The sequence below is a fragment of the Abramis brama genome (genome assembly GCF_963993115.1).
Source record: "Abramis brama genome assembly, chromosome: 2".
Taxonomy (NCBI): domain Eukaryota; kingdom Metazoa; phylum Chordata; class Actinopteri; order Cypriniformes; family Leuciscidae; genus Abramis; species Abramis brama.
The window spans coordinates 35,191,463-35,218,638 of record NC_139964.1 but is presented as its reverse complement, the minus strand read 5'-3'; the positions used below and the strand labels follow the sequence as shown (position 1 = coordinate 35,218,638).

Genomic DNA, 27,176 nt, shown 5'->3' with positions numbered 1-27,176 from the left:
GTAGTGTCTGTAATTACACATTTTCACAGTCTTATACCTCAACAGTTTTACATGAAACTGCGACTTTCTTGACTTTAAAATGTATATTTTAAATTGACAAACATCATATGTGTAATTCAGGGCACAATTCAAACGAGATCAAAATATTTGTTGTCTCGCACCATTGACTACTATACAATATTTTTCCGAAGTAAGGTCCCACGGTGGTCAACCGGAAGGGGAGGGACTTAGGCTCTCTATAAAGGCTAGATGTCTTAAGGCGGAGTCACTTCCGGCATCACCAGCGGCCATCTTGCCACAGGGAAGCTGTGAATTAAGGTGAGTGATCAGCACACACACAAATCCTCTTATCTCGCTGAAATCTTGACGGATTTACAAACGGTTTGGTTTCTTACAAACGTTATTAAAGTGGCTATAATTCTTTCATATGGAAGTCCATTGTTATAATTATTCATATGTATGCAGTATCATAACTACATCTCTGACGTTTATAACAAACCAAACCGTTTGAAAATCGGTAGAAAATTGAGCAAGTTATGGTTATTTAAAAGTACATGTACCATGTTACGAGTGAGCGAGCACCCTGTGGTAAGATGGCCGCCGTGTGCGGACGTCGACCTCCATTGGCCAGCAGCGCGCACGAGACATCTAGCCTTTATTATATGATATCTATGGTTTGAACTCTCTCCAGTCTCCAGAACAACAGTTCTCTTCTCAGCGTCGCAGATTTGGTGCATTTCCTCTGTGAAATTCAGGTTTGTGTATATTTTATTTTATCTATAAAATCATTACTGTGCTTTAAATCGTTTTATTTAATGCAAAACAACATACAGAGGCGTAATGTGACACCTAAACGAGAGTCGCGCCTGTCTTTTCGTGTGATTGAAACGCCTTGCATAAACACACGACTTTATTCCTAATGATAATGAATATAATTAATTTGGATGATAAAATGTCCTCAGAACTGTCACTGTTTGTTTATTGGCAGGTTATGGAGTCAGTTGCTCGCAGTATCTTTCGGCTATGAGTGAAATGCAGGATGGCGGTATGAAGTTTGAAGTTCACCCGCAGAGCACGAGTCCGTCTCTGGCACGAGAACCAGCGCTGATCCGGTGGATATTGGCTAACAGACCAATTGATTACACTTGAATTAGGCTACCTGAATGTTTAAATGTTTCATTTTTACTTCTAAAATGTTTGTTAAATGAGTTTAAATGTAGGCAATATTGTATACATGTTAAAAACAGTGTAAAATGTGCTGTATTGCTGTACTCATCGACAATAAAGGCCAATGTCATGTAACGTAGGCTATACTGGTGGTTGAATAGGCTACTATTTTACAAAGGTTTAGAGGAAATAAAAAAAGTTAATATTACTCATAAATAAAAACAGTTAATATTACTCATAAATATTGTTTTTTAAATGTTTAAATGTTAAATTATTTTTACTAAATTTTATTTGTTAATGTACCAGATGCAGTTACTCAGATTTACTTTATTTCGCCAAAAAAATTTAGTAAATAATAGTTAAACTTTTTACAGTGAATGCAGTGTGTTGACAGAACTGGGCTAATATGGTCATACTTCCTGGTTCTGGTTGTAAGCTCGCGCTCAATCGGCCCAAAGTCCGGCGTCCGACCAGCGCGGAAGGTCTTAACGTGTTACTGTCCTTTTCTCCAGGCAAAGTATTTTTTTATTAAATGCAATACATTTGAATATGTATTCTCTCGTTATTTCATCTGACTCCATAAATGAAAAGGTTTTAATGATATCTGTGGATCATTAATTATGAGTGAATGTTTGACTATTCCGTTTAACTATTCAATGAAAATAATATCAAAGTCAGTTAGAATAATCAAATGTAACAATTTATTATGTCAGGTAAATGTATCATGCCAATTTCATAATCATTTCAAAGATAATCGATACAAAACATCAAATGCTCTGGAATAAAGAGAAGAGATGCAACCCAACATTAAGAAATACATGAGGCTGAGAGTCAGTTATCTTTAAACTCTTAAAAACCTTATTACCTTTTGTTTTACTTATTGAAAATGAGACATTTGTACCAGTCGCACTGTGACATTTTAAATGATACCAAACATGAAAAATACTCTGTGATAATCATTCACATTAAACTATACATTTTCTTGGGTGAATTCAGGTGATCATCTGAGCATGAGAGAGAGGGGGTGAGGGGAGAGGGAAAGAGATGTAGATTAAGATGATTCGGAGGTGAGACTTTCGTCTCAATGGTGCACGAGGGCCAGTTCAAATGGTAATCTCCAGAGAGGTCCTTTTGTCCTCTCAGGGTCTGGTCACCCCCGAAACAGACTGTCCGGCATTTCCTAATTTATCAGTTCTTACAGTTTTCCCTCCTTGACTCCGTGGGTCAAATTCAAATGGGTCCTTATGGAGTCACTGATAAACGTTTGTTGTAATCCTTGAGATGTAACCCAAAAATTGTCTTTGCAATGTTAACATCTTTAGAAGCTTGCAGAGGGCTGTGTTCACCTGCAGAACACCTGTTCTCACCAGGTGTATGTTGCTTGAGTCCAGCAGGTGGATGAATGCATTCAGGTTTTCTTCATGTGATCCTGTGATGTGAGCAAAGTTCGTAGAGTCAATCTGGACCTTTGTGACTTGTTCAGTTGACGTGTCATTCCTTCATGGAGAAACTCCTGCTTCTCTGGCACCTTCCCCATGATGATAATCTGACCCTTCTTGACCAATCCTGTCACCTCCAGCGGTGCGGTTGTCTGGGCAGACCTCAGTGGATGAAGGGGTTCTCCTTGGTTGTGTGAGACACCTGAAAAGCATCTTAAATGTCCATTTCACGATTGTGAACTTAAAGTCGTAGGGAAATGCATAGGAACACATAATGCAACAAAACAAAATCATGTCATGTTCAATATAAAATATCATGTTCATGTTCAATATAAAATATTATGTTCATGTCAGCAAGTGCGAATGGTACATCTGGTCTCAAGTGTTTCTCAAGGTCATGTAGAATGGTCTCATTTTAAATATCCAATTCTTCACTACCCCTGATGTTAAATGGTAGTGGAATTAAAATATTATTGGTCTGAATTATTCAAAGGGAATGCAGCAAGAGGTCGGTGTAACCTAAATAATAAAATCAATGGTATGCATCAATTAATCTTGTAATAACAGTAATAATAATATTCAAATTAGGAAGAAATGCATGTATATATCATGAATCTTCCAATGCAAGCCACCTATGCAGATCTAAGAAGTGACTTGGAACATGTTTAGGCATACAAGAATGGAGATTGTTCATTCATTTCAACAGTTTTGTGTGTGTGTGTGTTTGTTTGTGTGTGTGTGTGTGTGTGTGCTGGCTAAGTCACAGTCGATGACAGGGTTAAATTGTAAATTTTGTAATTGATTGAAGTGCTCACACTTCAGATCTATCCGTTTTTTATGATGTTTCTGTTATTAGTGGTGTGTTGACAAATCAGGGGCCCTCTGATTTTCCAACCACTCTAATAACAATCAGAAAGTTTAAACATTTTGAAATTTAATAGCAGGTCTGTCTCTGCTTTGTAATTTGCATCATTGACTTGTGACTGTAGCCATTCATATGTGTATTACAGTGTTTTCCCATGAGTTGGCAGTGTGTTGTGAATAGCGTATGCTATGTGTGTCTCTGTTAGACCGTGATCATGGGATCGGCTTTACCATCCTATGTGTGTGAAGCTATCTGGATCTGTTAGTGTGACGATGGACACTAGATCTTTAGTGAAGTGACACTTTTGGACTCTATGTCAAACTTTATCTTCTTATGATGTGTAGTGTTCAGCCTGGATAGACTTGATCTATTCCAGGTGATGATGCTGTGAGGGTGTAGTGATGGAGATGTGTGTTCAGTGTTCATGTCTAGGAGATGGGTGGAATATAATCTATAACAATTGTGTTGCAAATTTAGTTCCAGTTCAATACTGGGAGGCCATATTTACGCAGTGATGTACTATTGTGAGATGTGAATGGCCTCTTGAAGTGTCTTTTCACCCATCTCTCGAGTCTCAGGTTATGTTCTAACAATTCCGCTGTCCTGGATTTGCTCCAGGTGGGCTCCTGCCCCTCCTGGCATCCGTCTTCCGAGGAATTTGCAGAAGTAAGCCTGAGACAGAAGCAAATGCAGAGAGAACCACAGTTAATTCTGATATTTTCAACAACTTCAAATTCAGACATGTGGAGTTATTTTACTTGCTCCATTATCATGTCCATTGCAATTTTAATTCCAGTTGTCATATGAAACTGAGTTTCATTGACCAGGTCTGAATTATTGCTGTTGTTTCAGTGCATTGTGTGACACCTGAAGCTGCTCTTGCAGTTCAGCCTTCACAGTCTGCTGTGTCTTTTGAGCATTAGAGATTAATCAGAGGTTTTATCACTCATAGTGTCATGAGTTCCAGTGAGTCAATGCTCATGGCTTTACTTCAAGTTGTTCTCATTACAGCCAGATCTGTGGGTTGCCTGCTTAGCATTTGCTATGGTGTCGTTCGCACATTTAGTTAGTGCAGATCTTTTGTGACCTGCAAAAGGCTGTGGTACTTCTGTCTGATGTTAGCTTTGCACACCCTCCTTGTAAATTTACTTCTCTTATCAGATTCAATTCAGTTGGTGCACCCCAGTCAAGGATGGTTATATGTGCTATTACCTGTGCCACACTCCTAGCCGTGTTTTTTAAAGGGAAAAAATAAAAGCACACCCCTCCCCCTTTTGCACTGGGTAGCACACCAATGAAATGTCACACTTTTCCAATTAATGCCCTGCTTGGCAATTATAATATAATGTATATTATAAGTCGAGTTATAATACAATTACATTATATTTAAGAATATAAATAAAATTATATTGCTTCTGGTCTCTGAAGAGTCTCTGGAACAACTTATTTAAAAGTGTTCGTTTTTCAAAAGATGATTTATTTTAAATTTGGCCCTGTAGTTGCAGCTGTACTGGCCAGTGCATTGTATGTGCAACACAGGTCAGGCTGAAAGCCAACGAGGGACTCTGTTGTTGTTAACACTCAATGAACCGCCAGCACATGCTAAACGCATGGTCAAATCTCTGCTCGTTATCATGTCAATACATTTGAATATGAAAAGGCTTTTTGGCTCAGGGCTGATAAGATGTACATTCGCTGTTTCTCTTTTTTCTTTGCTAGGTTTCAAATACCTTTTCTTATTATTTAGTCTTTTTAAATGGCCATTTTAAAGTTAGCGGTGGAGCGAAACACTCAGTTTCAGTCAATCTCATGTTAATCTTGAGTACCTATAGAGTAGTATTGCATCCTTCATATCTCCAAAAAGTCTTTAGTTTTATTATATTTATAAAAGAAAGATAGGCTGTACCGAGTCTTTCCGGAAACAACACACAGACATTTGAAGCAGTTCTACTCACCGCCTGCGGTTCCAACGCACGACCGTGAACCTTTATCGTTGGGACTGCTCCATCCTTAAGCATTAGATGATCTGCAAATCCGGCGTCGAACTGGGCCTTGTTTATAAAACAATCATCGTCGAAATGCAGGGAACAAACAAAGTCCTGTGACTGCAGCGAGCTTTCGCTCTCTCGCTCTGGTCTACGGGTGCGCGCGCGCCCTTCCGGGAGAAGTGCCCTTGGGACCCGTATAAGGAAATTCCGCCCCATCTGACGTCACACATGCCCATACTCGAAAAAAACTTTACGAAACTTGTGACAAACCGGAAGGAGTATTTTTGGCACAGAAATACTCCATCAAAGGTACAACTTAATTTTTGAAACTTTGTCCATGTTTAGCATGGGAATCCAACTCTTTTACAGTGTAAAAAACTGAGTATGCATGAAATAGCATTTCACCCCCCCTTTAATTCAGTTTACACAGGATACATGGCCTAGAATACAACATCTACAACCTTTACCTAAGTGTTCCAAATACACCCACAGCAAAGCAATAGAATACAACATCTATATCACCTTTGCTTAAGTGTTTCAAATACACTTACAGTAAAGTAATCCTGTGTTTAAAGAATAAACTTTAAATTAGCCTATGTGCATGTTGTAGCACAAACGACCAAACTGTGTTCTATGTGCACGATGTGTTAAAGGCAGGGTAGGCAGGATTTTTCTAAAAAACTTTTTCCCAAATTTGTTTAAACTGTCTTTATATACCAATACATAATTAAAATGTAAGTACTCTGAAAAAGAGAGTATGAAAATCGAGTCTCTAGTCCTCTCAGGGCTGCAATAAACACAGCTACTTATTTCATTCACTCCCACCCCCTCCCTTCTGGGCTCCTTCCAAAGCCACGCCCCCAAAACACATGAACGCGAGATGCCGACCGCTCAGCTGGAGGACGTTTGCCAGCGCCGAGTGGAGAGCAGCGCAGTGCATATAGTAACATCATGTCAGAATCACATGTAATAAAATACCTAACTTTATCATTATGAATATAAACAACTAACATGGCTGTTAGTACTCACTATCAAGCTAGCATATCGATACTGGTAAAGTTTAAAATATATTGAGTTTGATTCGGTAACGAGCTAGTAACATAAGGCAAAGCTAAAAACAGGTTGCATTAATACACATTTTCCCATTACCATCAGTTACACTGTGATGAAGGTGAATTTCGTGTAAGATTCATAACATATACGGTGTTTTGCATGTAAGAGCTTCCACGATGAAAGCACTGTTGGCTCTGATGAGGACTAACGTTACACTCCGGTGACAAGTAGCCTACCTTTCTACCTTACTAGTTCCTTTTTTTTGTGTTGGCTGACTGTATATGCAGGTACTGGGAATTTTGACTGCTCTTTCTCTGCCATTATTGTGATTCTTCCTAGCTTCCGTGCCTCTCTCCATGCCTCTTCCCCTCCTCGAGTCAAACGGGTGCGCGCATGTGGGCAGCTCCTGTAGCAGCAGGGGTGGTAGCCATGGTAGCGAGGGAGAGTGACAGTCGCCCAGCCAATCATTTCATTCGTTCCGAATGGAAATAAGTAGCTGTGTTTATTGCGCCCTGAGAGGACTACAGACACTCGATTTTTATACTCTCTTTTTCAGAGTACTTACATTTTAATTATGTATTGGTATATAAAGAAAGTTTAAACAAACTTGGGAAACATTTTTTTAGAAAAAAACTGCCAACCCTACCTTTAAGCACAATTTCAAATTTGAAAATTCACAGAATTATTGATGGTTTCCTGTTAGTTTGCTCAGAATAGTATCCTCAAATATTTGAACAGCTTTACGGTCAAAATCAGGATGCACGCGATCATAACTAGTTACAACGGCGCCTTTTTATACTTGTATTACTCCAGCGTGTTACAATGTTTTAGAGTTTATTCTGCCATCGTTTTTGCAGACTCGGCACATTTAACAGCTCCTGTCAATCAAGTATCGCTTGTGTTTCACTTCCTCGTCTCCTTCTGAGAACGAATCTTCCGTGTGTTGGATATATTTTAGAGATTACTCTGCCATCGTTTTTGCAGTCTTGCCATATCCCCAACCACGGATAACCAAGCAAAATTTTCTAGCTTAACCGTCTTACAGCTAATTTTCCCGAATTTTTGACTAGATAGCATATCAAATACTTTAGAGGTTTACTTTTCAGAGGAACTTAAATAAACCAAATTAAATTGAATTACTTAATTTAATTCCATCGGTGTTAAAGTTTAAGCTTTTAAATGCAATATAGAGTTTGTCAAGATTAGTTTAGGTTTAGTAGCCTATAGGATGACCATTTGTCTTGAGATAATCATTCACATTAAACTATACATTTCTTGGGTGAATTCAGGTGATCATCTGAGCATGAGAGAGAGGGGGTGAGGGGAGAGGGAAAGAGATGTAGATTAAGATGATTCGGAGGTGAGACTTTCGTCTCAATGGTGCACGAGGGCCAGTTCAAATGGTAATCTCCAGAGAGGTCCTTTTGTCCTCTCAGGGTCTGGTCACCCCCGAAACAGACTGTCCGGCATTTCCTAATTTATCAATTCTTACATGGTAATAACCAGGAAGTATGTGCAAATTGTGCAAAAGCCTGTGCAAATTGTTGCCTCAGTTTCCTGTTGTTAGCTAACAGGAGTGACTGTGTCTTCTGCTGCTGTAGTCCATCTCTTTCAAGGTTCGAGGTTGTGCGTTCAGAGATGCTCTTCTGCATACTTTGGTTGTAACGAGTGGTTATTTGAGTTACTGTTGCCTTAAATAAGCTCGAACCAGTCTGGCCATTCTGACTCTCCCTCACTGGATATTTTCTCTTTTTCAGACCATTCTCTAGATGGTTGTGCATGAATCCCAGTAGATCAGCAGTTTCTGAAATACTCAGACCAGCCCGTCTCTCACCAATAACTAAACCACATTAAAAGTCACTTAAATCACATTTCTTCCTCATTCTGATGCCCAGTTTGAACTTCAGCAGATCTTCTTGACCATGTCTACATGCCTAAATGCATTGAGTTGCTGCCATGTGATTGGCTGATTAGATATTTGTTTTAATAAACAGTTGAACAGGTGTACCTAATAAAGTTGGCCAGTGATACATATCCAAGTCTTTCTTTATTCTGTGGAATGCAGTATGTATTATTTATAGCAGAAGGTCCATACTTTTAAATACAATGACCACAGCCAAGCAGTCAAGCAAGATTTTCAGTGAATATCAACTTAAATTTCAGTCTGTTCTTTGCTGTCCATATACTATACAAATGTGAAATACAAGTTGTATGTAATTTTTTAATAATCCATTTATCACACCTTTCCCCCCTTTGACAGTTTATCAGCTATTTCACTGTATGGAAAAGAACAACATAAACATTCTTTAAAACATTTTATTTTGTGATCTACAAAACATGACATACCAAAACTAAGAATTTCTGAAATTCATGTAATTTTTTTAACTTTGTTTTACTTGAATTGTTATGCTGATAATATAATTTGTAATAACAGTTTGTATAAAAATAGAAAAGATTAACAGGTAAATGCGTATGATGTCACCAAGTGGATATATATAAATTATGAATAATAGTGGACCAAGAACTGAACCTTGAGGGAGACCCATGTGAAAGCGGAGCAATGGCAGATTTATATCCTTGTATAGTGATATAATACTTTCTGTTACTGATGTAGGAAATGAGCGAGGAAAGAGCTGAACCAGTGATGCCAATATCAGAAAGGCGAGAGATAAGTATTTCATGGCAGACCGTGCCAAATGCAGAGCTTAGATCGAGAAGCATCAAGATGTTTATTAACCATGAATCCATGGACAGAAGAATGTCATTAACCACACAAAGAAGAGCAGTTTCAGTGCCATGAGATGGGCGAAATCCTGACAAAAAAGGTATATAATTAAAAGTTTTGTGTCTAGTCTGTATTATAGTTAAGAGTTTTTTTTTCTTGATAAAATGACTAGTTCAGACATCACTAAATATTCTGATGAGAAGCTTCAAGACAAATATTAAGGTTTCATGTAATCTCTTTGTGGCTAATATTCATGTATATTGAGGGAAACTGCAGTCCAGTTTTACACACCTTCCATACCCATGTGTGGCCTGATTTAAAATGAGCATAAATCTTGTGTGTATATATTGTAGTCAGTAATCTGAGCAATGTGAGAGAACAGAGACAGGAATATGGGCCATGTTTCTTCATCTGTGATTGAGGGATTTTTGCTTTTATTCCAGTGCCAAGAACTCTTTAATATTACAACCTAACAACCTCAGAGGTAATCCAGCATGACTATGGCTTAAATCAAACCCAGTGGAGGAAAGAGACACAGAAAAATATAAAGGCTTATAAGGCTATCCCATGATTGTGAACTCTAGTTAGCAGACCGTAGTCCACATTGAAGAAACATCAGTCATCAGTACCAGGTAATGTTATTCCTAATGATAAATTTACATTTTGTTGTCTTTCCCGATCTCATCTGTGGGACAGCTTTTAAAGCCGAAGAGGTTGATGGAGCCCTGGGAGTCATGCTGGATGCGGGGAACTCTGGGAGGGGTTGGAGAGCTGAGTAAAGTGGGAGACGAGATATCTTTTTTCTTCATCCTTCCAGTAACCAGCACTAATGGCCCAGCTTCCTCCACCAGCCCCTCAAAAAGCGCCCCTAGACTTTGGCGGATTCGACTGCAGAAGTTTGGACAGCTAAAAGTGTAGATAATTGGATTCAACACAGAGTTCAGGAAAGTGAACGTTGTTACGTAAGGTAAGGACACCTCCACCAGATCCACAATCTCTGTCTTGTACTGAGCCGTCACCTCCAGCAAGCAGAAAGCGTGGTAGGGCAGCCAGCAGAGAACAAAGGTTGCGATCACCGTGACGACCATTTTCGTGAAACCTTGCGAGAGTCGAGCGCCGTTTTGTCTGACTGGTGAAGACAGGCTGCGGAAGAATTTCAAAGATTTCTGTTTGCCATTGCTCGCACTCTTCCGTCTACTCTCGAGCCTCTTCCTGCGAGCCTGCAGCTCTATAACAAAGAAAGCGTAACTGACAGCAATGACCACCAGTGGCACGACAAACGCCAGCAACACTTTGGACACTGCCGTCGCTTCCTGACGCGCCTTACAGTCTGTATGCAGCGTGCTCTGTGAGGAATAGAGTGCAAAATCATGATAGCAAAGTTTGCGGCCGTCCTTCTTAAGCACGACGGATCGGAACATGAAATACGGAAACGTGTTAACCGCCGCCCATGCCCATCCTAGGCCGCAGATCTTCCATGCTCCCGACACAGTGCGATGGTTCTGAGTCCACACCGGCTTAGTCACCAACAAACAACGGTCCAACGATATCACAGCTAGTAGGAAGGCAGAAACAAACATGTTGAGGAAAAATATGGAGGCATGGGCTGCACACAATGGGCTGCCCAACTCCCAGCTGTGGCCCATCAGTAGGTAATGAGTGAAAAATGGCAAAGTTAGTGTGGTTAGGAAGTCCGACAGTGCCAGATTGAGAACCCATACTGCCGCAACCGTCTTGCAACGAAGACGGCAACCAAGGACCCAAAGCACCAGTCCGTTTTCCAGGATTCCCAAAGTGGATACCACACCATGCACACTCACCGCCGCCAGGTTCACTTGAGTGTTATTGTTCAGGGTGTGAGAGATCATTTTCTGCAGAAGGGGACAGTGGAGCTCTGAGGGGGACGATTGGGAGGAATTAGGAGGTAATGAGGAAGTCATTGCTGTCACAAAAAAGAGAAAAAAATATTTTATTACAGACAACTGAAATGAAGCACATAGATCAACAAATGAAACCTTGTGTGTTTGAAATGGGTTTCTTTCTTAAAGTTTAACATCTGTAGGATTCTAAGATGGGGGTCTTCAACCGGGGGTCTTTATAGTTTGATCTGATTTTTTTTTTTTAAAAGAAGTCTCTTATGCTCAATAAGGCTGCATTTTTTGATACAAAAATACAGTAAAACAGTGACGTACTTTTGCAATTTTAAATACCTGCTCTATTTTAATATATTTTAAAATGTAATTCATTCCTGTGATGGCAAAGCTGAATTTTCAGCATCATTACCCAGTCTTCAGCATCACATGATCCTTCAGAAATAATTCTTATGCAGATTTGGTACTCTAATTTTGTGCAAAAAAACCCCAAAAAACCCCAGTAACTTTGACAGTGACAATATTAAGTCAACTAAGTAGATCACAAAGTTCAATGCAGATCACTAAAAGAGTTTATACATTTCTTACAACAGAAAATTTACCAACAATTTCAAAAAGGAGGAAGAAAGAAGTAGAGATTGTGAAATCAAGCAAATAGGAAGCTATGGTGAATAATGATAATCAGATGAGCAAACTCTATCTAACGAACCGTCTTAGTCTCTTAACTGTGTTAGTCCTGTCTGTGAGGTTTCTGCTGTCGCTATTTTGACTTCACAACACTTTCATCCAAGACCTCTCTAAAATAACATCATCGTGAGGTATGTACATTTTTTGTTATCAGTTTATGCATGTGCGTGGATGATCGTAAGCGTTTTGAGTTAAAGCATTTATCAATATTTTGTTTTTATCTTGTTCTTGAGTCCAAAAACCACATACAGACCAAGTCTAACCAAAATGTTTACCAACAAATTCACACATTCTCTTGCTTAGTATTTAAAACACATAAATTTTACATTAGTTCACAGTGTCTAAAAACATTAAAAAGGCTTTAACAACACATTTATAGTGTTGCTGGGATCGAGATTCATTGGTAGGCTTACAGTATTACTGTATTAAACAGAAACTGCGCGTCTCTCACTCTTGCAACAGTCATAAATTGCATGATAATTAATGGTTTAGTAGAAATGATGACTGTGTGAGATCATACACTCATCCTGCATCATCCATTATAAGGGTTGTCTGTTATTATTCCTCAGCAAAATCTTGGTGTTGGTGTTAAAGGGATAGTTCACCCAAAAATGAAAATGCTGTCATCATTTACTCTTCCTCAAGTTGTTCCAAACCTGTATGTCTTTCTTTCTTCTGCTGAACACAAAAGAAGATATTTTGAAGAAAGTCGGTAACCAAACGACTGATGGACCCCACTGACTTCCATAGTAGGAAAAAAATACTATGGAAGTCAATGGGGACTAGCAACTGTTTAATTACAGTCTTTAAAATATCTTCTTTTGTGTTCAGCAGAAGAAAGAAAGTCATACAGGTTTGGAACAACTTGAGGAAGAGTACATGATGACAGCATTTTCATTTTTGGGTGAACTATCCCTTTAAGTTTCATTCATTACTGATAATGGATCTAATTCTTTCCTAATTTTTTTCCTTGGAAAAAGTATCTTGCCATGCGGGGCACTTGAGCATGTGGACAATCTTCACTCAAAAAAATGATTTTTGCCTCTTGTTAAATTTAATTAATTAAAATAAGCAAAAGTAACCCAATTGTTTAATATTTTGTCACAACTTAATTTAATTGTGTTCAATCAACCTAATATATTTAAAACTGAAGTTTACTTAATTAATTTGTGTGAAAACTACATGAATCATTTTTGTTGACAACTAACTGGGCAGTGGATCTGTAGTTCCCAGCATGCTTTGCAAGGGACTGCATTAGGAGGGTAAATTTAGGGATTAAAGTGTTATTTTATGTGTTTTTCTGTAAATGGAAAGATGTTGTTAGTTAATGTTACTGTTTAATATTCACTAATGTTAGAAACTTAGAGGACTTCCTGTAATGTTTTTGATTTTTTTTGTGGTTACCATTATGCAGAAAAGTGGCGACTGTGTTTAGTTTAGGGCTGTGGGCCTCAGTACACTCTGCATGCATTGCATATTACACTGTAAAACCCAACAAGTTAACTCAACTCAAACCGATTGAGGAAACTGATTGCGGCAAACCATTTAAGTTTAAAAATAAATACATATGAGTATGGTTTGCCGCAGTCAGTTTCCTCAATCGGTTTGAGTTGAGTTAACTTGTTGGGTTTTACAGTGTAATATGCAATATTACTCTGTAAAAAGTGGTTTTAATTAAACTGAACACTAGTAGCTTCTATCATTGGAAATAACTGTATAGTCAAATTAGCTAAAATGATAATGTTGGCGATTTTAGGCAGGGCAAAAATTAAATGTATTCAACCTGACAAAACTTTTTCTAGCAGGAATGACTAAATGAATTTAAGTTCAAACAACAAGATTACAACAAATCATTTCAAACAAATTAGATTTTGTTGGAAAAATGTCATTCATTTTCGTGGAAAAGTTTTCCTTTATTTAATTAAAGCCCCACTAGGTAGGAATTCCGTTTTGGTCAAACAACGACCCCTAGAGTCGCTGTGGACTACTTGTATTTAACGTTACTGTCGTAAATACCACTCAGGCAGAGCAGTCTCTTCACTCACGGCCTGATCCCCTCCCCCCTGTATACCGGTCCCTGTTCAGTCGGATGGAAGCTGTAACCAGAGCCATAGAGAGAAAGAGTTGCGACACTCTTTGATGTCGCCGCTATGGCTGTCACGTGGTTCATGTAAGACCCAATAGTTCCAAAACATACGCTGGCTGTCATGTTCTTCTATGGGACAGACAGCAGCGATTGCATTATTGAACGGTAAATATAAAATAAAACACACACCCAAGTACTTTTTCAGCTGTTATTGCATTATTGCATTTTGTTAATGTCAGTTTTGCATTTGGAGATAAGTTTTAGGCTATATTTTTGGAGGGAAAAGCTTAGTGTTCATGTTCGCATGGGTAGTAGCACTGGCTTTAGCGGCTCTAACTTAACTTTTCCATATCATTCATCTGATGATGGACGTCTCATGATATTTATTTTAGCACAACTGGGCTGTATTAGGCTATTGATTCCCGTGATTTTGCTTATAAATTTTGATTCAGCCATTAGCCTACCTTCGTGATCACGCAAAGAGGTCTGCCGTGGCGGTCCGTTCAGAATTCGCTTAGAAGCTAGCTCACTTCTTCTGATGAAAGTGGCCACCCCCAGGACCACAACGTGAAACATGATCATGTTAAGACTAAGAATATTATTTTAAGATTAAGCCATACACATTATCAAAACTATAACAGATTAAAAACGAATTTAAGCATGGCTGATACAAATTGTTGTAAAGTTTTTCTTTCTTCAAAGCAAACCAGGAGACGTTGGGATAAGCAGAAGTGATTTATTTGGATCTTCGCTGTGTGTTGTCTGTAGTGTTCTTCCAAGTCTAACTCAAACATTATACATTGTAGGTTACATACCTTCCAAGAGGGAGGGACTTACATTGAGGTTGAACAAAGCATGCAAATGAAATATACAGGTTTAGGTAAAACACCCTAGACTGAATGTCTGGCCAATCCTAATTCAGTCAGCATAACAGTCTATTGCATTGCAAATTGCATAGACGATTCATTCGTGTGCTGATCCCATCAGTCTGAGTGATACTGGGACTCAAAGAGCCATTAAAGAGAAAAGGTGCGTCTTGGGGCTACTGGCTCGAGCCATTAACGACAATAGGGTGAATTATAATAGAGAAAACAGGTCTGGCAGAAACTGTTGATAGGATCGTAAGGACTTCACGGACCCTAATTGCATGTTTTGTTTCTGTGTCAGCATGCAATTACAGATGAACAACACAGATCATGCTTGTGCCTGTAACTTTTTCAAGTTACAAGAATGAACTTTTAAGTGTCCAAATTTGTATTTTGTGAGAGTTTTTAAGAACTCTCAAACGGGGGACTGAAGAATAACAAATTTTAAGAATCTATTTCAAATATGTTTTAGATCTGCTTATCCTATTTCCTTACATAACATCACATAAAAAACTAAGGTGAACTATACTGTATTGGGCATTCAAGGTGAACATGAGGGCATCCATTTACTGATTAGATTTAACAGTTTCCTTTGAAGGGGTTTTGTTAGTCTTTGATCTTTCTACTAAGAGTTGAACTATGTGTGAATGTTTACCTAGTCTTAGTTCTCGTGACCATGTGTTGTTTATACAATTTGGGGGGTACCATTATCTCAGTTGGGGGTAATTGCCTCTATTGTCTTTAGATGATTAGATTCAGTAGTCATCTCTAAGGCTGTGTGTAAGTTCAGCACCTTTAAGGACAGCCCACTGAATTGCCTATAAGATACCATGTAAAGTTCCCTCAGTCAGATCATGTTGGAAGTACTACAGCAACGTACAACAGAGTTCTCAATAAAGAATAACTTCCGTTGAACGCGATCCCAACTGTCTCCTGGTCTCTGCTTCGATGAAAGAAAACTTTACAACAAAATGAAGGTTTTCAAATAAAATATTTTTTATTAAACAATGACAGACAACAAAAATGTGTGCTTGTGTGAGTGTGTGTGAACAAGAAAAACAAAAACCAGGGGCAGGTGATCCATGAAACAGACAGGACTGGTGATGGCCATAAACAATCCTAGAGAGGTCCAGCATTGTTCTCACAAGCCGCTTCACTCAAGACAATAAAACATAATGAAAAGTTAGTGTATCCCAAAAAATTAAATTAAATAAAAGTTGCTATAAAGGTGGCAGCGATTCATTACCGAACTCTTACTGTCACAGTCACAGCTGACGAAGTCGCGCTAGCTAACTATAGCTAGCAGGCAGTGCTTGAAAATTGGTTGAAACAACCAACATAAAATATAAATAATTACGCTGTGCATGTACAAATGAAGACCAGTATAAGCATCGCAAAGGGCCTCTGATACAATATAGACAGTTGACAATTCAAAAGAGGTCGATATTTCAGCAACTTAACTCTGGAACAACTCGACGTGCAGCAATGTAAGTGAATGGTGTCCAACACCCAAATGACAGTGTTTGGAACTAATCCGATCTTCAAATCCCGGAAGTAGGCGGTTAAAAGCGCCGCCATTTTTTACAACGGAGGTCTATGGGAGTGTCGCAAGTCTTTCTCTCTATGGCTCTGGCTGTAACGAGTGTAAATAAGGTGTAAGGTGTAATGTAGTGTAAATAAGGTGTGTCCCCTTTAAGAGCTGCGCGCGCCCTGTTTAACTGTCGGCAGTCTGTATTGTATGTGCGCCTCGAACACCCCGTAAGCGGGTTGTTTCTATTTGATGCTCATTCTTGTACTATTTTTGTCTATCAAGTAATGCTGTGGACGGTAGAACGTGTGACAGACAGTTACACGAGTTCGATTGTGGAATAAACACAACACGTTACAATCGTCGGACATCGAACAAGCACAGCTAGCCTCCGAAGATGTCTAAGTTACTAATCCATCAACAAGAACGCCATGTGCTTTTTAGCTCACACCAACGAGAGAAATCTTGTCCGAGTGACATACAATATAAGCAATATACGTACAAGTCCAACAGCATGTGAGGATGTGTTGGGGGAAGTGAGGTAGCCTACTTTGTGACCGTTTGTGACCGGGTTACTACCCGAACCCCGAAGTTTAAAGGTGCCTTGTGTCAAAAAAAATTAATTCATACTCCACATTCCATACCAGATGGGGGCAGTATACCTCCAGAAAGTGAGTTGGTCTACTCTAGAGTATGAATATGACATCTTCAAGCTACTCCCCTTCACCTTTACCAGTGAATATGTTCATATTCGTTTTGTTCATATTACATTTTTATTGTTAGTTTGAATTACATTAATTTGACAGACAGCATTCGCTGATGTTTACCAAGCTAGCGCCAATGTAACCAGAGCTTCCAACTCTCACGCATTAACTGTGAGACACACGCAATTGACACTTTTCACACGCTCTCACACCACACATCAATTTTCTCACGCACAGAAAAATCGCGAAGCAAAGAGGACACGGATACCGACAGACTAGACAGAGCAGGTTAGTTATGATATAAAAAAATCTCAGCTCTCAGATTCTGTCAATTTTATTACATAAATACCGTTTTGGCGCTTGTAAATGTTACACGACAGATCCCTAGCGCACGTGAACCGATCATCTCTACTAATAGTAAAAAAACACGAACACTGTTGAAAGATACAGTAGGCTACAACTTACCAAAATGTATTCCTCATACATAATCGACCATTCAGTGTTTTTTATCAGTGAAGAGGTCAATAACACAGTTGGAGAACAATTATGTCAGATTTACCTCAGGAAAGCCATTTAATAAACATAATATAGGTCACGTAGTTGGCAAGAAAAAAAGAGCTATAGAGATTGTGCTATATATGTGTACTATTACAATACTATATTTATGTACGTTATATATACGTTTATCGAACAGCCTTCGATACATTTCTATGTTATAACTTCCCGAAAAAACTACACAAACATATAAAACAAACTTCTAACGAAATACTAACAGCATCTTACTTACCAATCCAAAAGAAATGTTGCAAGTTCGGAGTCGAACCTCATTTCTTTCATGTCCATTAGTTGTCTCCAGCGATGGAAAGCAGTGCCAATGTTTACTCTGGTTCATTACCTTTTTTTATCAGATTTTATTTGAATGTAGTAGTGGGCAGTAGGCTACTTTCCACACGATTGACATCAGGTTCAAGTACGCCCACAAGCCATGCGAGTTATTCGTGTATTGCATGTTTGACTGGTGGTTATGTTGCCCGCATACCGCCTCCCATGGCCGAAACTGGTATTACGACACGTGTCGGGCCGTGGCTAATAATGCTAATGCTAATTCAGGTTGATATCTCTGCAGCACTATAACTTGTCATTATTTTAATGACATCATCGCCCTTATTTCTTCTTATTCTTTTGATGCGTGTAGCTCATTTTTTGGATATTTTTACCTCAATTCTGACACATGGCACCTTTAAAAGTACGATTAAAAACGATACAGACCCCGTCAGGCTATGGCAGACGTGTCATTCAACCTATTGTAAGTCGATGTACCATCACAAGAGTCTTGGAAATATATTATGAAGGTTGAAAAGTTACCTGGTGCTGCTTTAAGTTCATTCAACAGCTTATTTTTTTGAATGTTGGTGTTGATGTTCAGTTTCATTCATGACTGACAATGGATCTCATTTTTCTCTTGAAAAAAGTAGTTTGCCATGCAGGGCACTTGAGCATGTCACTACCTGCCCTCTCCAACAACAACAAGAAAACATGGCAAGGATTGTGGGAAGAGCAAAGAATCAAAGAGCTGAAAGAATTCAGTGATTGTATAGACAAGCAATTGGTCAAAATGGGTTTTGTTTATGACATACAATGGGGTCCAACAATTTGAGATCACTGTAGTCTGCTTCCATTATGCTTCTATTTTGCTTCATTTTTTTTTTTCATTATAATTTGTAACGTGTATAATTTGTAATGTGTACTAATTTAAATGAAAATGTTGAAAAAGGAGGCACTTAAAAGCTCCACGAACTTCACAAGTTTGTGTAAAATATGATGTTCATGTTCTCTAGCATGATTAAAGAATGTTACAAATAGCATCTTATACTTCCATTGAAACGGAGATCTGTTCTTTTATACAAAGGCCACACATTATCAGCATACTCCAGTTTTACATGATCCTTCAAAAATCATTCTATGCTGATTTGGTGCTCAAGAAACATTACTTATTTTCAATGTTGACATTTTTTTCCAGATTTTTTGGAAAAAAAAACAAACAAAAAAAACACAGCACTTATTGTATATTGTTTTAACAATGTAAATATCTTTACTGTCTTTTTGGTTAATTTAAAGCATCTTTGCAGAAAAAAGTTTTAATTTCTTTCAAAAAAGACCCCAAACTTTTGAACTGTATTGTATGTAAAAACACCACAACACAGAGCAAGAGCTAAAATATCTTAAATCAGAACTATTCAGTGTATTTTTCGTAATTCTTTTTTATATTTGAAGACTCTTTTCAAGATTCCCTGTTAATTTTACCATAAAATGCAAGACAATGACATTATCTTAAAACAAGTTTTTCAGGTTGACTTTTCTGACTTTTATTCTGCCACTATTGTCTAGAGATCCCCTATGCTCACATTTAAAGCAGTATCTGAGTAAACCTGGATAGACTAAAATGAAACATACCTTTTTTGAAATTTGCTTACTCAAACTCCCGAGCCTTTTCTCCAGATGATCTTTAGTTGTCCATTAGTTACTTTCTTCTATGAACTCTTTTTCACCTCTGCCTTTGTCATTCCTGTGTCTCGTACATCATTTTGTACTGAAGGTGTGTCAAAGAAGCGATAAAAACTGTAGAACGGAGTAGGTGTTACTTTCTGTCTTTCTATCACATGACATTCTGCTGTTTATAATTGTTGTTTTCCTTCAGACGACACAGCTGTTCAGAATGTGTGTGCTTTTTAAATGTATGAACAGTGCTAAACAATGCATATGGATTGTATTATAAGACATTTTGAAGCTCCAGGCAGAGCAATGAAAAAATAAAATAATTAAGAAGACACATGGAAATGTTTAACTAAATACAGACAAAAACTGAGCAGGATGGTCATTGTAACATGCATTTCTATGCTCATTGTGTTTTGGTTCTGTTTTCCCTGTTCCTGTTTGCCTGTGTTCCATGTCATAGTAAGTTGACCTAGGGTGCGTCTCAATCAGCTCCCGAGCTGGGGAATCAGTATATCGTGTTCACGAATTCGGGCACTAGTAAAGACAGTAGGGATCCTGGCTCACTACACTTGCGACACTGATGACTCATTTCCGGCAATGTGACATTGTACAACATCATCACTACTGAGAGCTGATATCTTTCTGACATTACTTGTAATGTCATTTAACGTATTATGATAATAGTTTGTTTTTTATTTATACCCGCAACATTTCAGCTGTAAACAAATTATTATAAATCTTAGCTAGATTATGTTTATTGCATGTCTAGCGATGTATGCTGAAATATAATAAAATAATTGTTTGTATATTTAAAAACATCTATTATGTGTTATGGCTCACGTGATTTAAGTTTCGTGATTTAATTGAAACAGCCCTTAAGTTGTCGACTCCCTGCAGTGCCCTTACTACTGAACTAGGGAGCTGATTGAGACTCATCCCAGGTTTCCTAGTGTGTGCCCGTTTGTTCCCGTAGTTACTGATTACATTCCCGTGATGTTTATTACCTCATTACCTCTTCTTGTCTATTTAAGCCCTTAAGCTGGGTGCACACTATACTATTTATAATAGCCCTTTACGATTGCTGCATGTAAGACTGTATGAACATGATTCTGGCTGTAAGCCATGTCACATTGTAAGATCTCAGTTGTCATTATTGTCAGACTGTACAACAGTCAAGACGCTTTAAAAACAAGTCCGAAGTTTTACATCATCAATCAATGACATGTTCAGTGACAGTGAGCTGCATTACAAATGGTGATGGTGACAAACCACTGAAATGGTGGCTACAAAGAAATCTCTGACATTAATTTTGGTCATGGCTTGTCTTGTAAAAAGGAAACAATTTGACGGTTGTTGTAGTAGAAGAAGTCACACTGCAGGACTGTGAGTCAAAACTTTACTACGGAAGCTCCTGTGACACCACGTCTGTCTTTGACAGACAGGTCAACCTGTGATCAGGCTCCGCCCCCACCTATATCACTCATGTTGACCCCTATCGAAGTAATTTGCGCTTTCTTCCCTCGAGGGACTACAAGCTCTCTCAGCTCATCTGACTTTGTTTCTGATTTCGCTAAATTGTTCAACAGGCGGACCGCCATTGGATTACACCACCGAAAACGACATCAGTGGATTGGATTGTGTTGAGTGACATCGCAAAATTCTAAATAGTGGCAAGCTATTCTGTTTGGACTATCTCGTATTAAATAACAACGGTACGATTTTCAGTGGCGTCAAGTCAACTTCAGGCTTCACGCGTTAATGCGAGCCATTAAAAGGAGTAACTACCCTACAAGAACCATTAGACCAGCGTGTTGTGACGAGTCATGGGATTACTCTTTCTCTATGAGTCGAAGAGCAGGGAGGCTGTATCTCACCCGTGTCCATCGTCATGTGGAGCAACCATCTAGGGCAGGGACCATCACACTATGTGCATAATGTATATGGGCCCAAAACATGCTCAAATGTCGCTTGCGGAACCGCAAACATCCGTCCACTGTGCATCAATGCTAGGGCTGTAGTACTCGAGTCCGGTCTTGGACTCGAGTCCGGACTCGAGACCGCTTTTCTATGGTCTCGGACTTGTCTCGGACTCGCTGGTATTCGGACTCGGACTTGTCTCAGTCTCGGCCACTGGTCTTGCCAAATATGGCTTTTGGTCTCGACCGAGTCCAGGTGTCTTTATTATGTTCCCAGTAATCACACATACGTCGCCGCGATATTAAAACAAAATATTATTGGAGGGAAAGTGAAACACTGGCCACCTAATAACTATGGGCATTTCGGCTCTTTTTCGTGAGCCGGCTCGTTTCACTCAGCTCACTGAAAAGAGCCGGCTCTTTTGACTCACAAACGGCTCTATAAAAAATAAATGTTTAAATAAACTTGCTGAAAGTCCACCGCTAGTGCAACGTGAATATTCATATTTTTAATTGTCTATAACACCCCGAAAACTAGCCTGCTTGCCTTGCACATCTAATGGGCAAAGTTTTCCGACTTTTTTTCTTACCTTTCTTTCTTTGCCTATTCCACGAGTGGTAGGCTAAAATATTATTTTTCGTCACGTCATCCGCCCGATCCGCGGTTTATCCGCATCTCTTGTGTGTGTGTGTGTGTGTGTGTGTGTGTGTGTGAGTTGGCTCGGCCCTCCCTCATGCAGTTTAATTGGTTGACATCGCGTGTATGATTGACAGGAACAGAATGTAAGGCTGATCAGACAGTCGAAACGAATGTGTGTGCTCCTTTAGGCCTATATAATTATTTTTTTGTTGTTGTTCTTTGAATTAGTCAATTATTTTAAATAAAATTAAAATTATTCATTATTTCATTATTACATAATGATTTAATTTCTATAGGCTAGCCTATATTTTTTTAGCAGACTTTTTTTTTTCCTGTCCTGGACTCGGTCTTGACTCGGACTCTAACCTTTTTGGACTCGGTCTTGACTCGGACTCGAACCTCTTTGGACTCGGTCTTGACTTGGACTCGACTAGTCCTGGTCTTGGACTTGTCTTGGACTCGACAAAGGTGGTCTTGACTACAGCCCTAATCAATGCTGAGGAAAATCTTGGAGAGAAGGCTGAGAGTGGTGGTGGCTAACCAATAAGGCCCATGTCTGTACGGAGCTGCCACGAAATCTATGGCTACTGACCATCCATGGCTACTGACGCCAGCTACCATGAGCTGGGCGGACGTGATGGAAGCCGACTCCCTGGATATGCCTCCTCTGTTTGATGGCCTTCTCGCACAGGAGGAGGAAGGACCAGGTGACGAGGACTCAGAGGGTGATGCTAACTCTGATCTCCTCGACTTAGACATGGATGACGAGGAAGAGGAAGACAACACTCCCTTCCCTGTCCAACAGTCTGGACGCCCTAGCAAGATGGACTCGGCCTCTCAGGCAGACAGTTTCCTGCACGAGGTGTGTAAACGAGCGGCAGCAAATTGGCAAATCTCGCCATTGGTGTAGCCCCTTTAAGAGCAAGCTCCCGGCCAATGTGGCGCAGTCAGTGTGTTCGGTGAACACAATGGCTTTACTGTCAACGTACAAGGCAGTGATTTTGGAGGAGATGGGGCGACAGTTAGACACAGGAGTGCAGAACCCAGCACGAAATATGTGTTATGGACGATCTAATTCTCCGTTCTTCCCATGGAGCGATTCAGGGCTTTGGCCGAGTTATGGGCCTGGCCATGTCAGGTGAGAGAGTGTTATGGCTATACCTGTCAGGATTGGGCGATAGACGCAGCATACAACCTAACTAAAGGCCTGTTCGGACCAGAGAAAATAAGAGAAACCAGCACCCTCAGGAAACAAGAGGATGCAGCGTTTAACCTCTGTTTACCAAGCAAGCAAACATTGTGATCACCCTCTCCACCAGCATGGCAGGGATTTGCATACATAATACATATGTATAATGTATAATGTAATACATATGAATACATAATAAATAATTTCTATTGCATCCAAGCCACAAGCTAAAGGTGATATACTCCCAGAGCATTAGCATTGAAATGTCTCTCTTAAGACGGGACTGCTTGTAGCGCTGGTGACAGCAAAGCGTGTGAGTGACTTACAGGCCCTGTCAATCAGCCTGTCTTGTTTGCAGGTTGGTTTCTTTTTGCCCTAACCCTGCTTTCGTACTTAAAGTGGTGGACTCGGCATATAGATATCCAACTACGGAACTTTCCACTCTCCTCCGTTCTCTTCTCCGGAGGATAAGAGATTGAATTTGTTATGTCCAGTAAGGGTGCTTCATGTGTACATGGAGAGGACAGCAGGTTTCAGAAAGAATGACCAGCTGTTTGTGCCTAAGGCTACTCCTCACAAAGGGAAGCCACTGTCCCACTGGATAGATGCTGGACCTCTCCAATAGGGGCATGGCTACATCATGTGCCTTACTCAGAGGAGTTTTGGTTCAGGATATCTGTGCGGCAGCAAGTTGGGCTATGCCGCATACATTTGTGCTGTTTTATAGACTAAATGTGTCTGAGCCATCCTTATCACATGCCATATAATTGTTATGTATAGCATATGTTTTGCAGGGAGTGGTCTATATCTCCCATAGTGAAAGTCAGAGCGAAGTTAGAAAGAGAACAATGGGTTACTTTACATAATTCTGGGTTCTTTGATTACCAGAATTGTTTCACCAACACTCCCCTCCTAGGAACGGGAATTAATCTCTCTATAATGACGTCAAAGACAGACGTGGTGTCACAGGAGCTTCCATACACTGTAAAAAATTTAACCGTGATTTTTACGGTAAAAAAAACGGCAGCTGTGGTTGCCAGAACTTTACCGTCAAAAATACGGTAGCAACCCGTTATTGGTTTTACAGACTTAACTTAAAATTTACAGTAATAAACCGTATTTTATTATCTGATATAATGTGAATTTACCGTCCTATTGAAGTATTAATATCTGTTTTGTACCATAATACACTGATAACCACCAATCGCAGCAGTGATGAGAGTCACATGATCAATCAAAGCTCATCACAAGCAGCTCTTCCACAAGAAAGTTAATACTATAGAAGCTGCACAGTGTCATTCACACAAACATTAAACACCATCACGGTAACACACATGAAATTTTTAAAATGCAATAAACATTAATTTAACAACATTAAATGTAACATAAAACCCTAATGTACATAACTGATTAGAAAAAAATGAAGAACATTACATCAAATGTACCATTAGATCTATCACAGTTATTTACCGTATATAGTACGGAAACTTTCTGTTAACCAATTAACAGTTTTTCACTGTAGCATTTTTACAGTCTTTTACCATTATATATAGGCTATACACGACATTACAGCCTAAACACAAATAGCAAGAGCATTATAGCATTCAAGTCAAGTCACCTTTATTTATATAGCGCTTTTTATAATACAGATTATTTCAAGGCAGCTTTACAGTGATAACAGGAAAATAACGCAAAACAGTTTGCTTCTCCTGTACAGCAGATCAGTGTCATAGTCCAGCTTTAAGTTCAGTGATGGTTTAATTTTGTTGTAAATAAGTTATTAATTTAGTTAATTTATATATAGCACTCTGGATAAAACAGTGATGTCATCGTCCAAATGTCATTCATGCACAAACTATTCATTGAGCACTAGCAAAAGTGTTTGTTTTCCAGTTGATGGTAGCAATCTTCCACTAAACTATGGCACGTTTCATGTTTTCACCATGAATGAAACTGAGAAATGTCTCCTTTAATGTGAATTTTACATAAAACATTGCTATTTTATTAAACCTGTATATAAATATCATTACTAATTTTGGCACAAAAAAAGCCATATATCCCCCCAAAACTGCACAAAGAGTAAAACATTGCGTCTAAAAAACTGACATGATTGTTACAAAATCACACTGTCTGGGACCTCTGGAGAACTCAGAACAACTGCTAGCATAAAGTTTAAGGTAAAAATAACTGCCATTAAATAGTATCTTACTACTATGCAATTAGATAAACTGTTCATTCATTCCATCACTTTACCTTTGTCTTTATCCCCTTTTATCCTCTTCTCTTCTTTTTGACACTGTATCTATTGCAGACTATATAGCTAATTTATAATGAGTCGTGTAAATTCGGCCATCCGTCACAATCAGGTAACTTTCACCGTGTCTAGACCTGGCGCGAGCTGCCAGGCCCGTTTCTACGGGGGTGCTTGAGTGTGTAAAGCACCCTCAAACAAAAGCAGTGCTGTCTACATTGGATGTGGCGAGAGGCGACGCTACGCAACAAATTACCAACAACGAACTGATCGCGCGCGCTCTGTTCCTGACGCACTTCAAGCACTCGCTGGGCAGGGGAAAATTGATGCGCCGGGGGACTTAGTTAAGCTTTTGTGGAGTTTTTTTATTTTTATTTTTTGCTTTATTTGGTAGTATTTAGAATGTATGGTTTTAAAATAGTATTAGTAAAAAAAAAAAAATTAAAAAAAAATCACTCGTTCACTCATTTTGGCGCCCCTATGGTTGCCTATTCCGCCTATGCCGCGGGCCGGCCCTGCCTCACTCTGTTATCAAAGAACCGGGATTACGTTAAGTAAACCATCGTTTTGTCTTGCATTAATGTTGCATGTTTGGTTAGTCTTTTATTCCTGTTCCTGTTCCTGTATTCTCCTGACTGAGTGTCAGTTAATTAAAGAATATATATTTTGAATTCTCTGTCTTAGTGTTTACTGACCAGCAAAACATGACAATATTTACTGACATATTATAATTTATAAAAGAAAAGGAGATACTTGTGTGGATCAAGAACCATGTAATACATTTTTTGAAAGTGAAATGATTCAGTTTTGTTGACAACATTGCAAAGTGAACATTGTAAATTTCACCTTAAGATTTTTTTCTTTTTAATTCCTAAAAGTCAATATTCAGTTAAGGAGTTCAGTTGAAGTATGAAGTGCATCCACAAAATATTTAAGGATATTAGTGTGAAAAAATATATGAGTTGCTATTATACTGACACCTAAAAAAAAAAGAAAAGTAACTGATGCCACTTTATAAAGAAGCTAGTCATGATTAATTTGCTCCATACAATTATTTTCAATATTTTCCAAAAGTACAGTTTGTTTATGTGTAAAACTTTTTTTTAATGAGGGAAAATTTAGTTGGTAAACCTTTAAATAAAAGGAAGTGAATAATACAAGAATAAATATTGATGCGACTATTAATTAGTTAGTCACAATAATTTATTACATAATAAATGCATAAGGGTCATTCATTGAACCTGTAATGCCATACGGTCAATAATTGTATTTACTGAAGAACTTCCTGAAGTTTCTGGGACCTCAATGTGCGAGAACAGGTGTGGTCCTATTGTGGAATGTGAATATTGTTTCCAAAGATGATGATAAACTCTTTACTGGTAAAATCATAAAGCAAAGTAAAAATTAAGCAATGTAGAAGTTTTTATGTGAATGGTCAAATGTGGTTTTATGGAGTGGAGCCTCACTCAACAGTATGCATCAGGTTAGTTTTATTACTGCTGTAGATGTTTACATTTTTGGGGGGATTTTATATTTAATGAAGGCGTATGATTGATTCTTTTTGTGTGTGAGATGTGATACAATATTTTAAAGGCAGCCATGCCTTAATAATATTTTTCCTCCATAATGGTTAATCATTTGCTGAGGTCTAATTGCATGACAACTTCTGTACACTGTGAGATAAGACATAATGTATATGTCATCA

General features: G+C 38.8%; 2 protein-coding genes across 3 annotated transcripts in view; one reads left to right on the top strand and one right to left on the bottom strand.

The window, feature by feature from the left end:
- Positions 1-8,714: 8,714 nt before the first annotated feature.
- LOC311075607 (prostaglandin D2 receptor 2) lies at positions 8,715-27,171 on the bottom strand. 2 transcript variants are annotated; one of them, XM_084103135.1, is made up of 2 exons: positions 19,434-27,171; positions 8,715-11,179 (listed from the first exon to the last, which is right to left on the bottom strand). In XM_084103135.1, the coding sequence occupies exon 2, from the start codon at positions 11,175-11,177 to the stop codon at positions 9,894-9,896; it is 1,284 nt and encodes a 427-aa protein (XP_083959261.1). In that variant the 5' UTR covers positions 11,178-11,179; positions 19,434-27,171; the 3' UTR covers positions 8,715-9,893. The 2 variants fall into 2 exon arrangements, with proteins under 2 accessions (XP_083959261.1, XP_083959260.1); XM_084103134.1 differs by lacking the exon at positions 19,434-27,171 and adding an exon at positions 12,316-12,398 and having other exon boundaries at positions 8,827-11,179.
- The window catches only part of LOC311075473 (von Willebrand factor A domain-containing protein 7-like), a 40,062-nt gene continuing 24,653 nt past the window's right edge, over positions 11,768-27,176 (top strand). The window contains exon 1 of the mRNA XM_084102918.1: positions 11,768-11,926. The gene's annotated coding sequence lies outside the window, so the exon portion shown is untranslated. The remainder of the gene's footprint in view (positions 11,927-27,176) is intronic.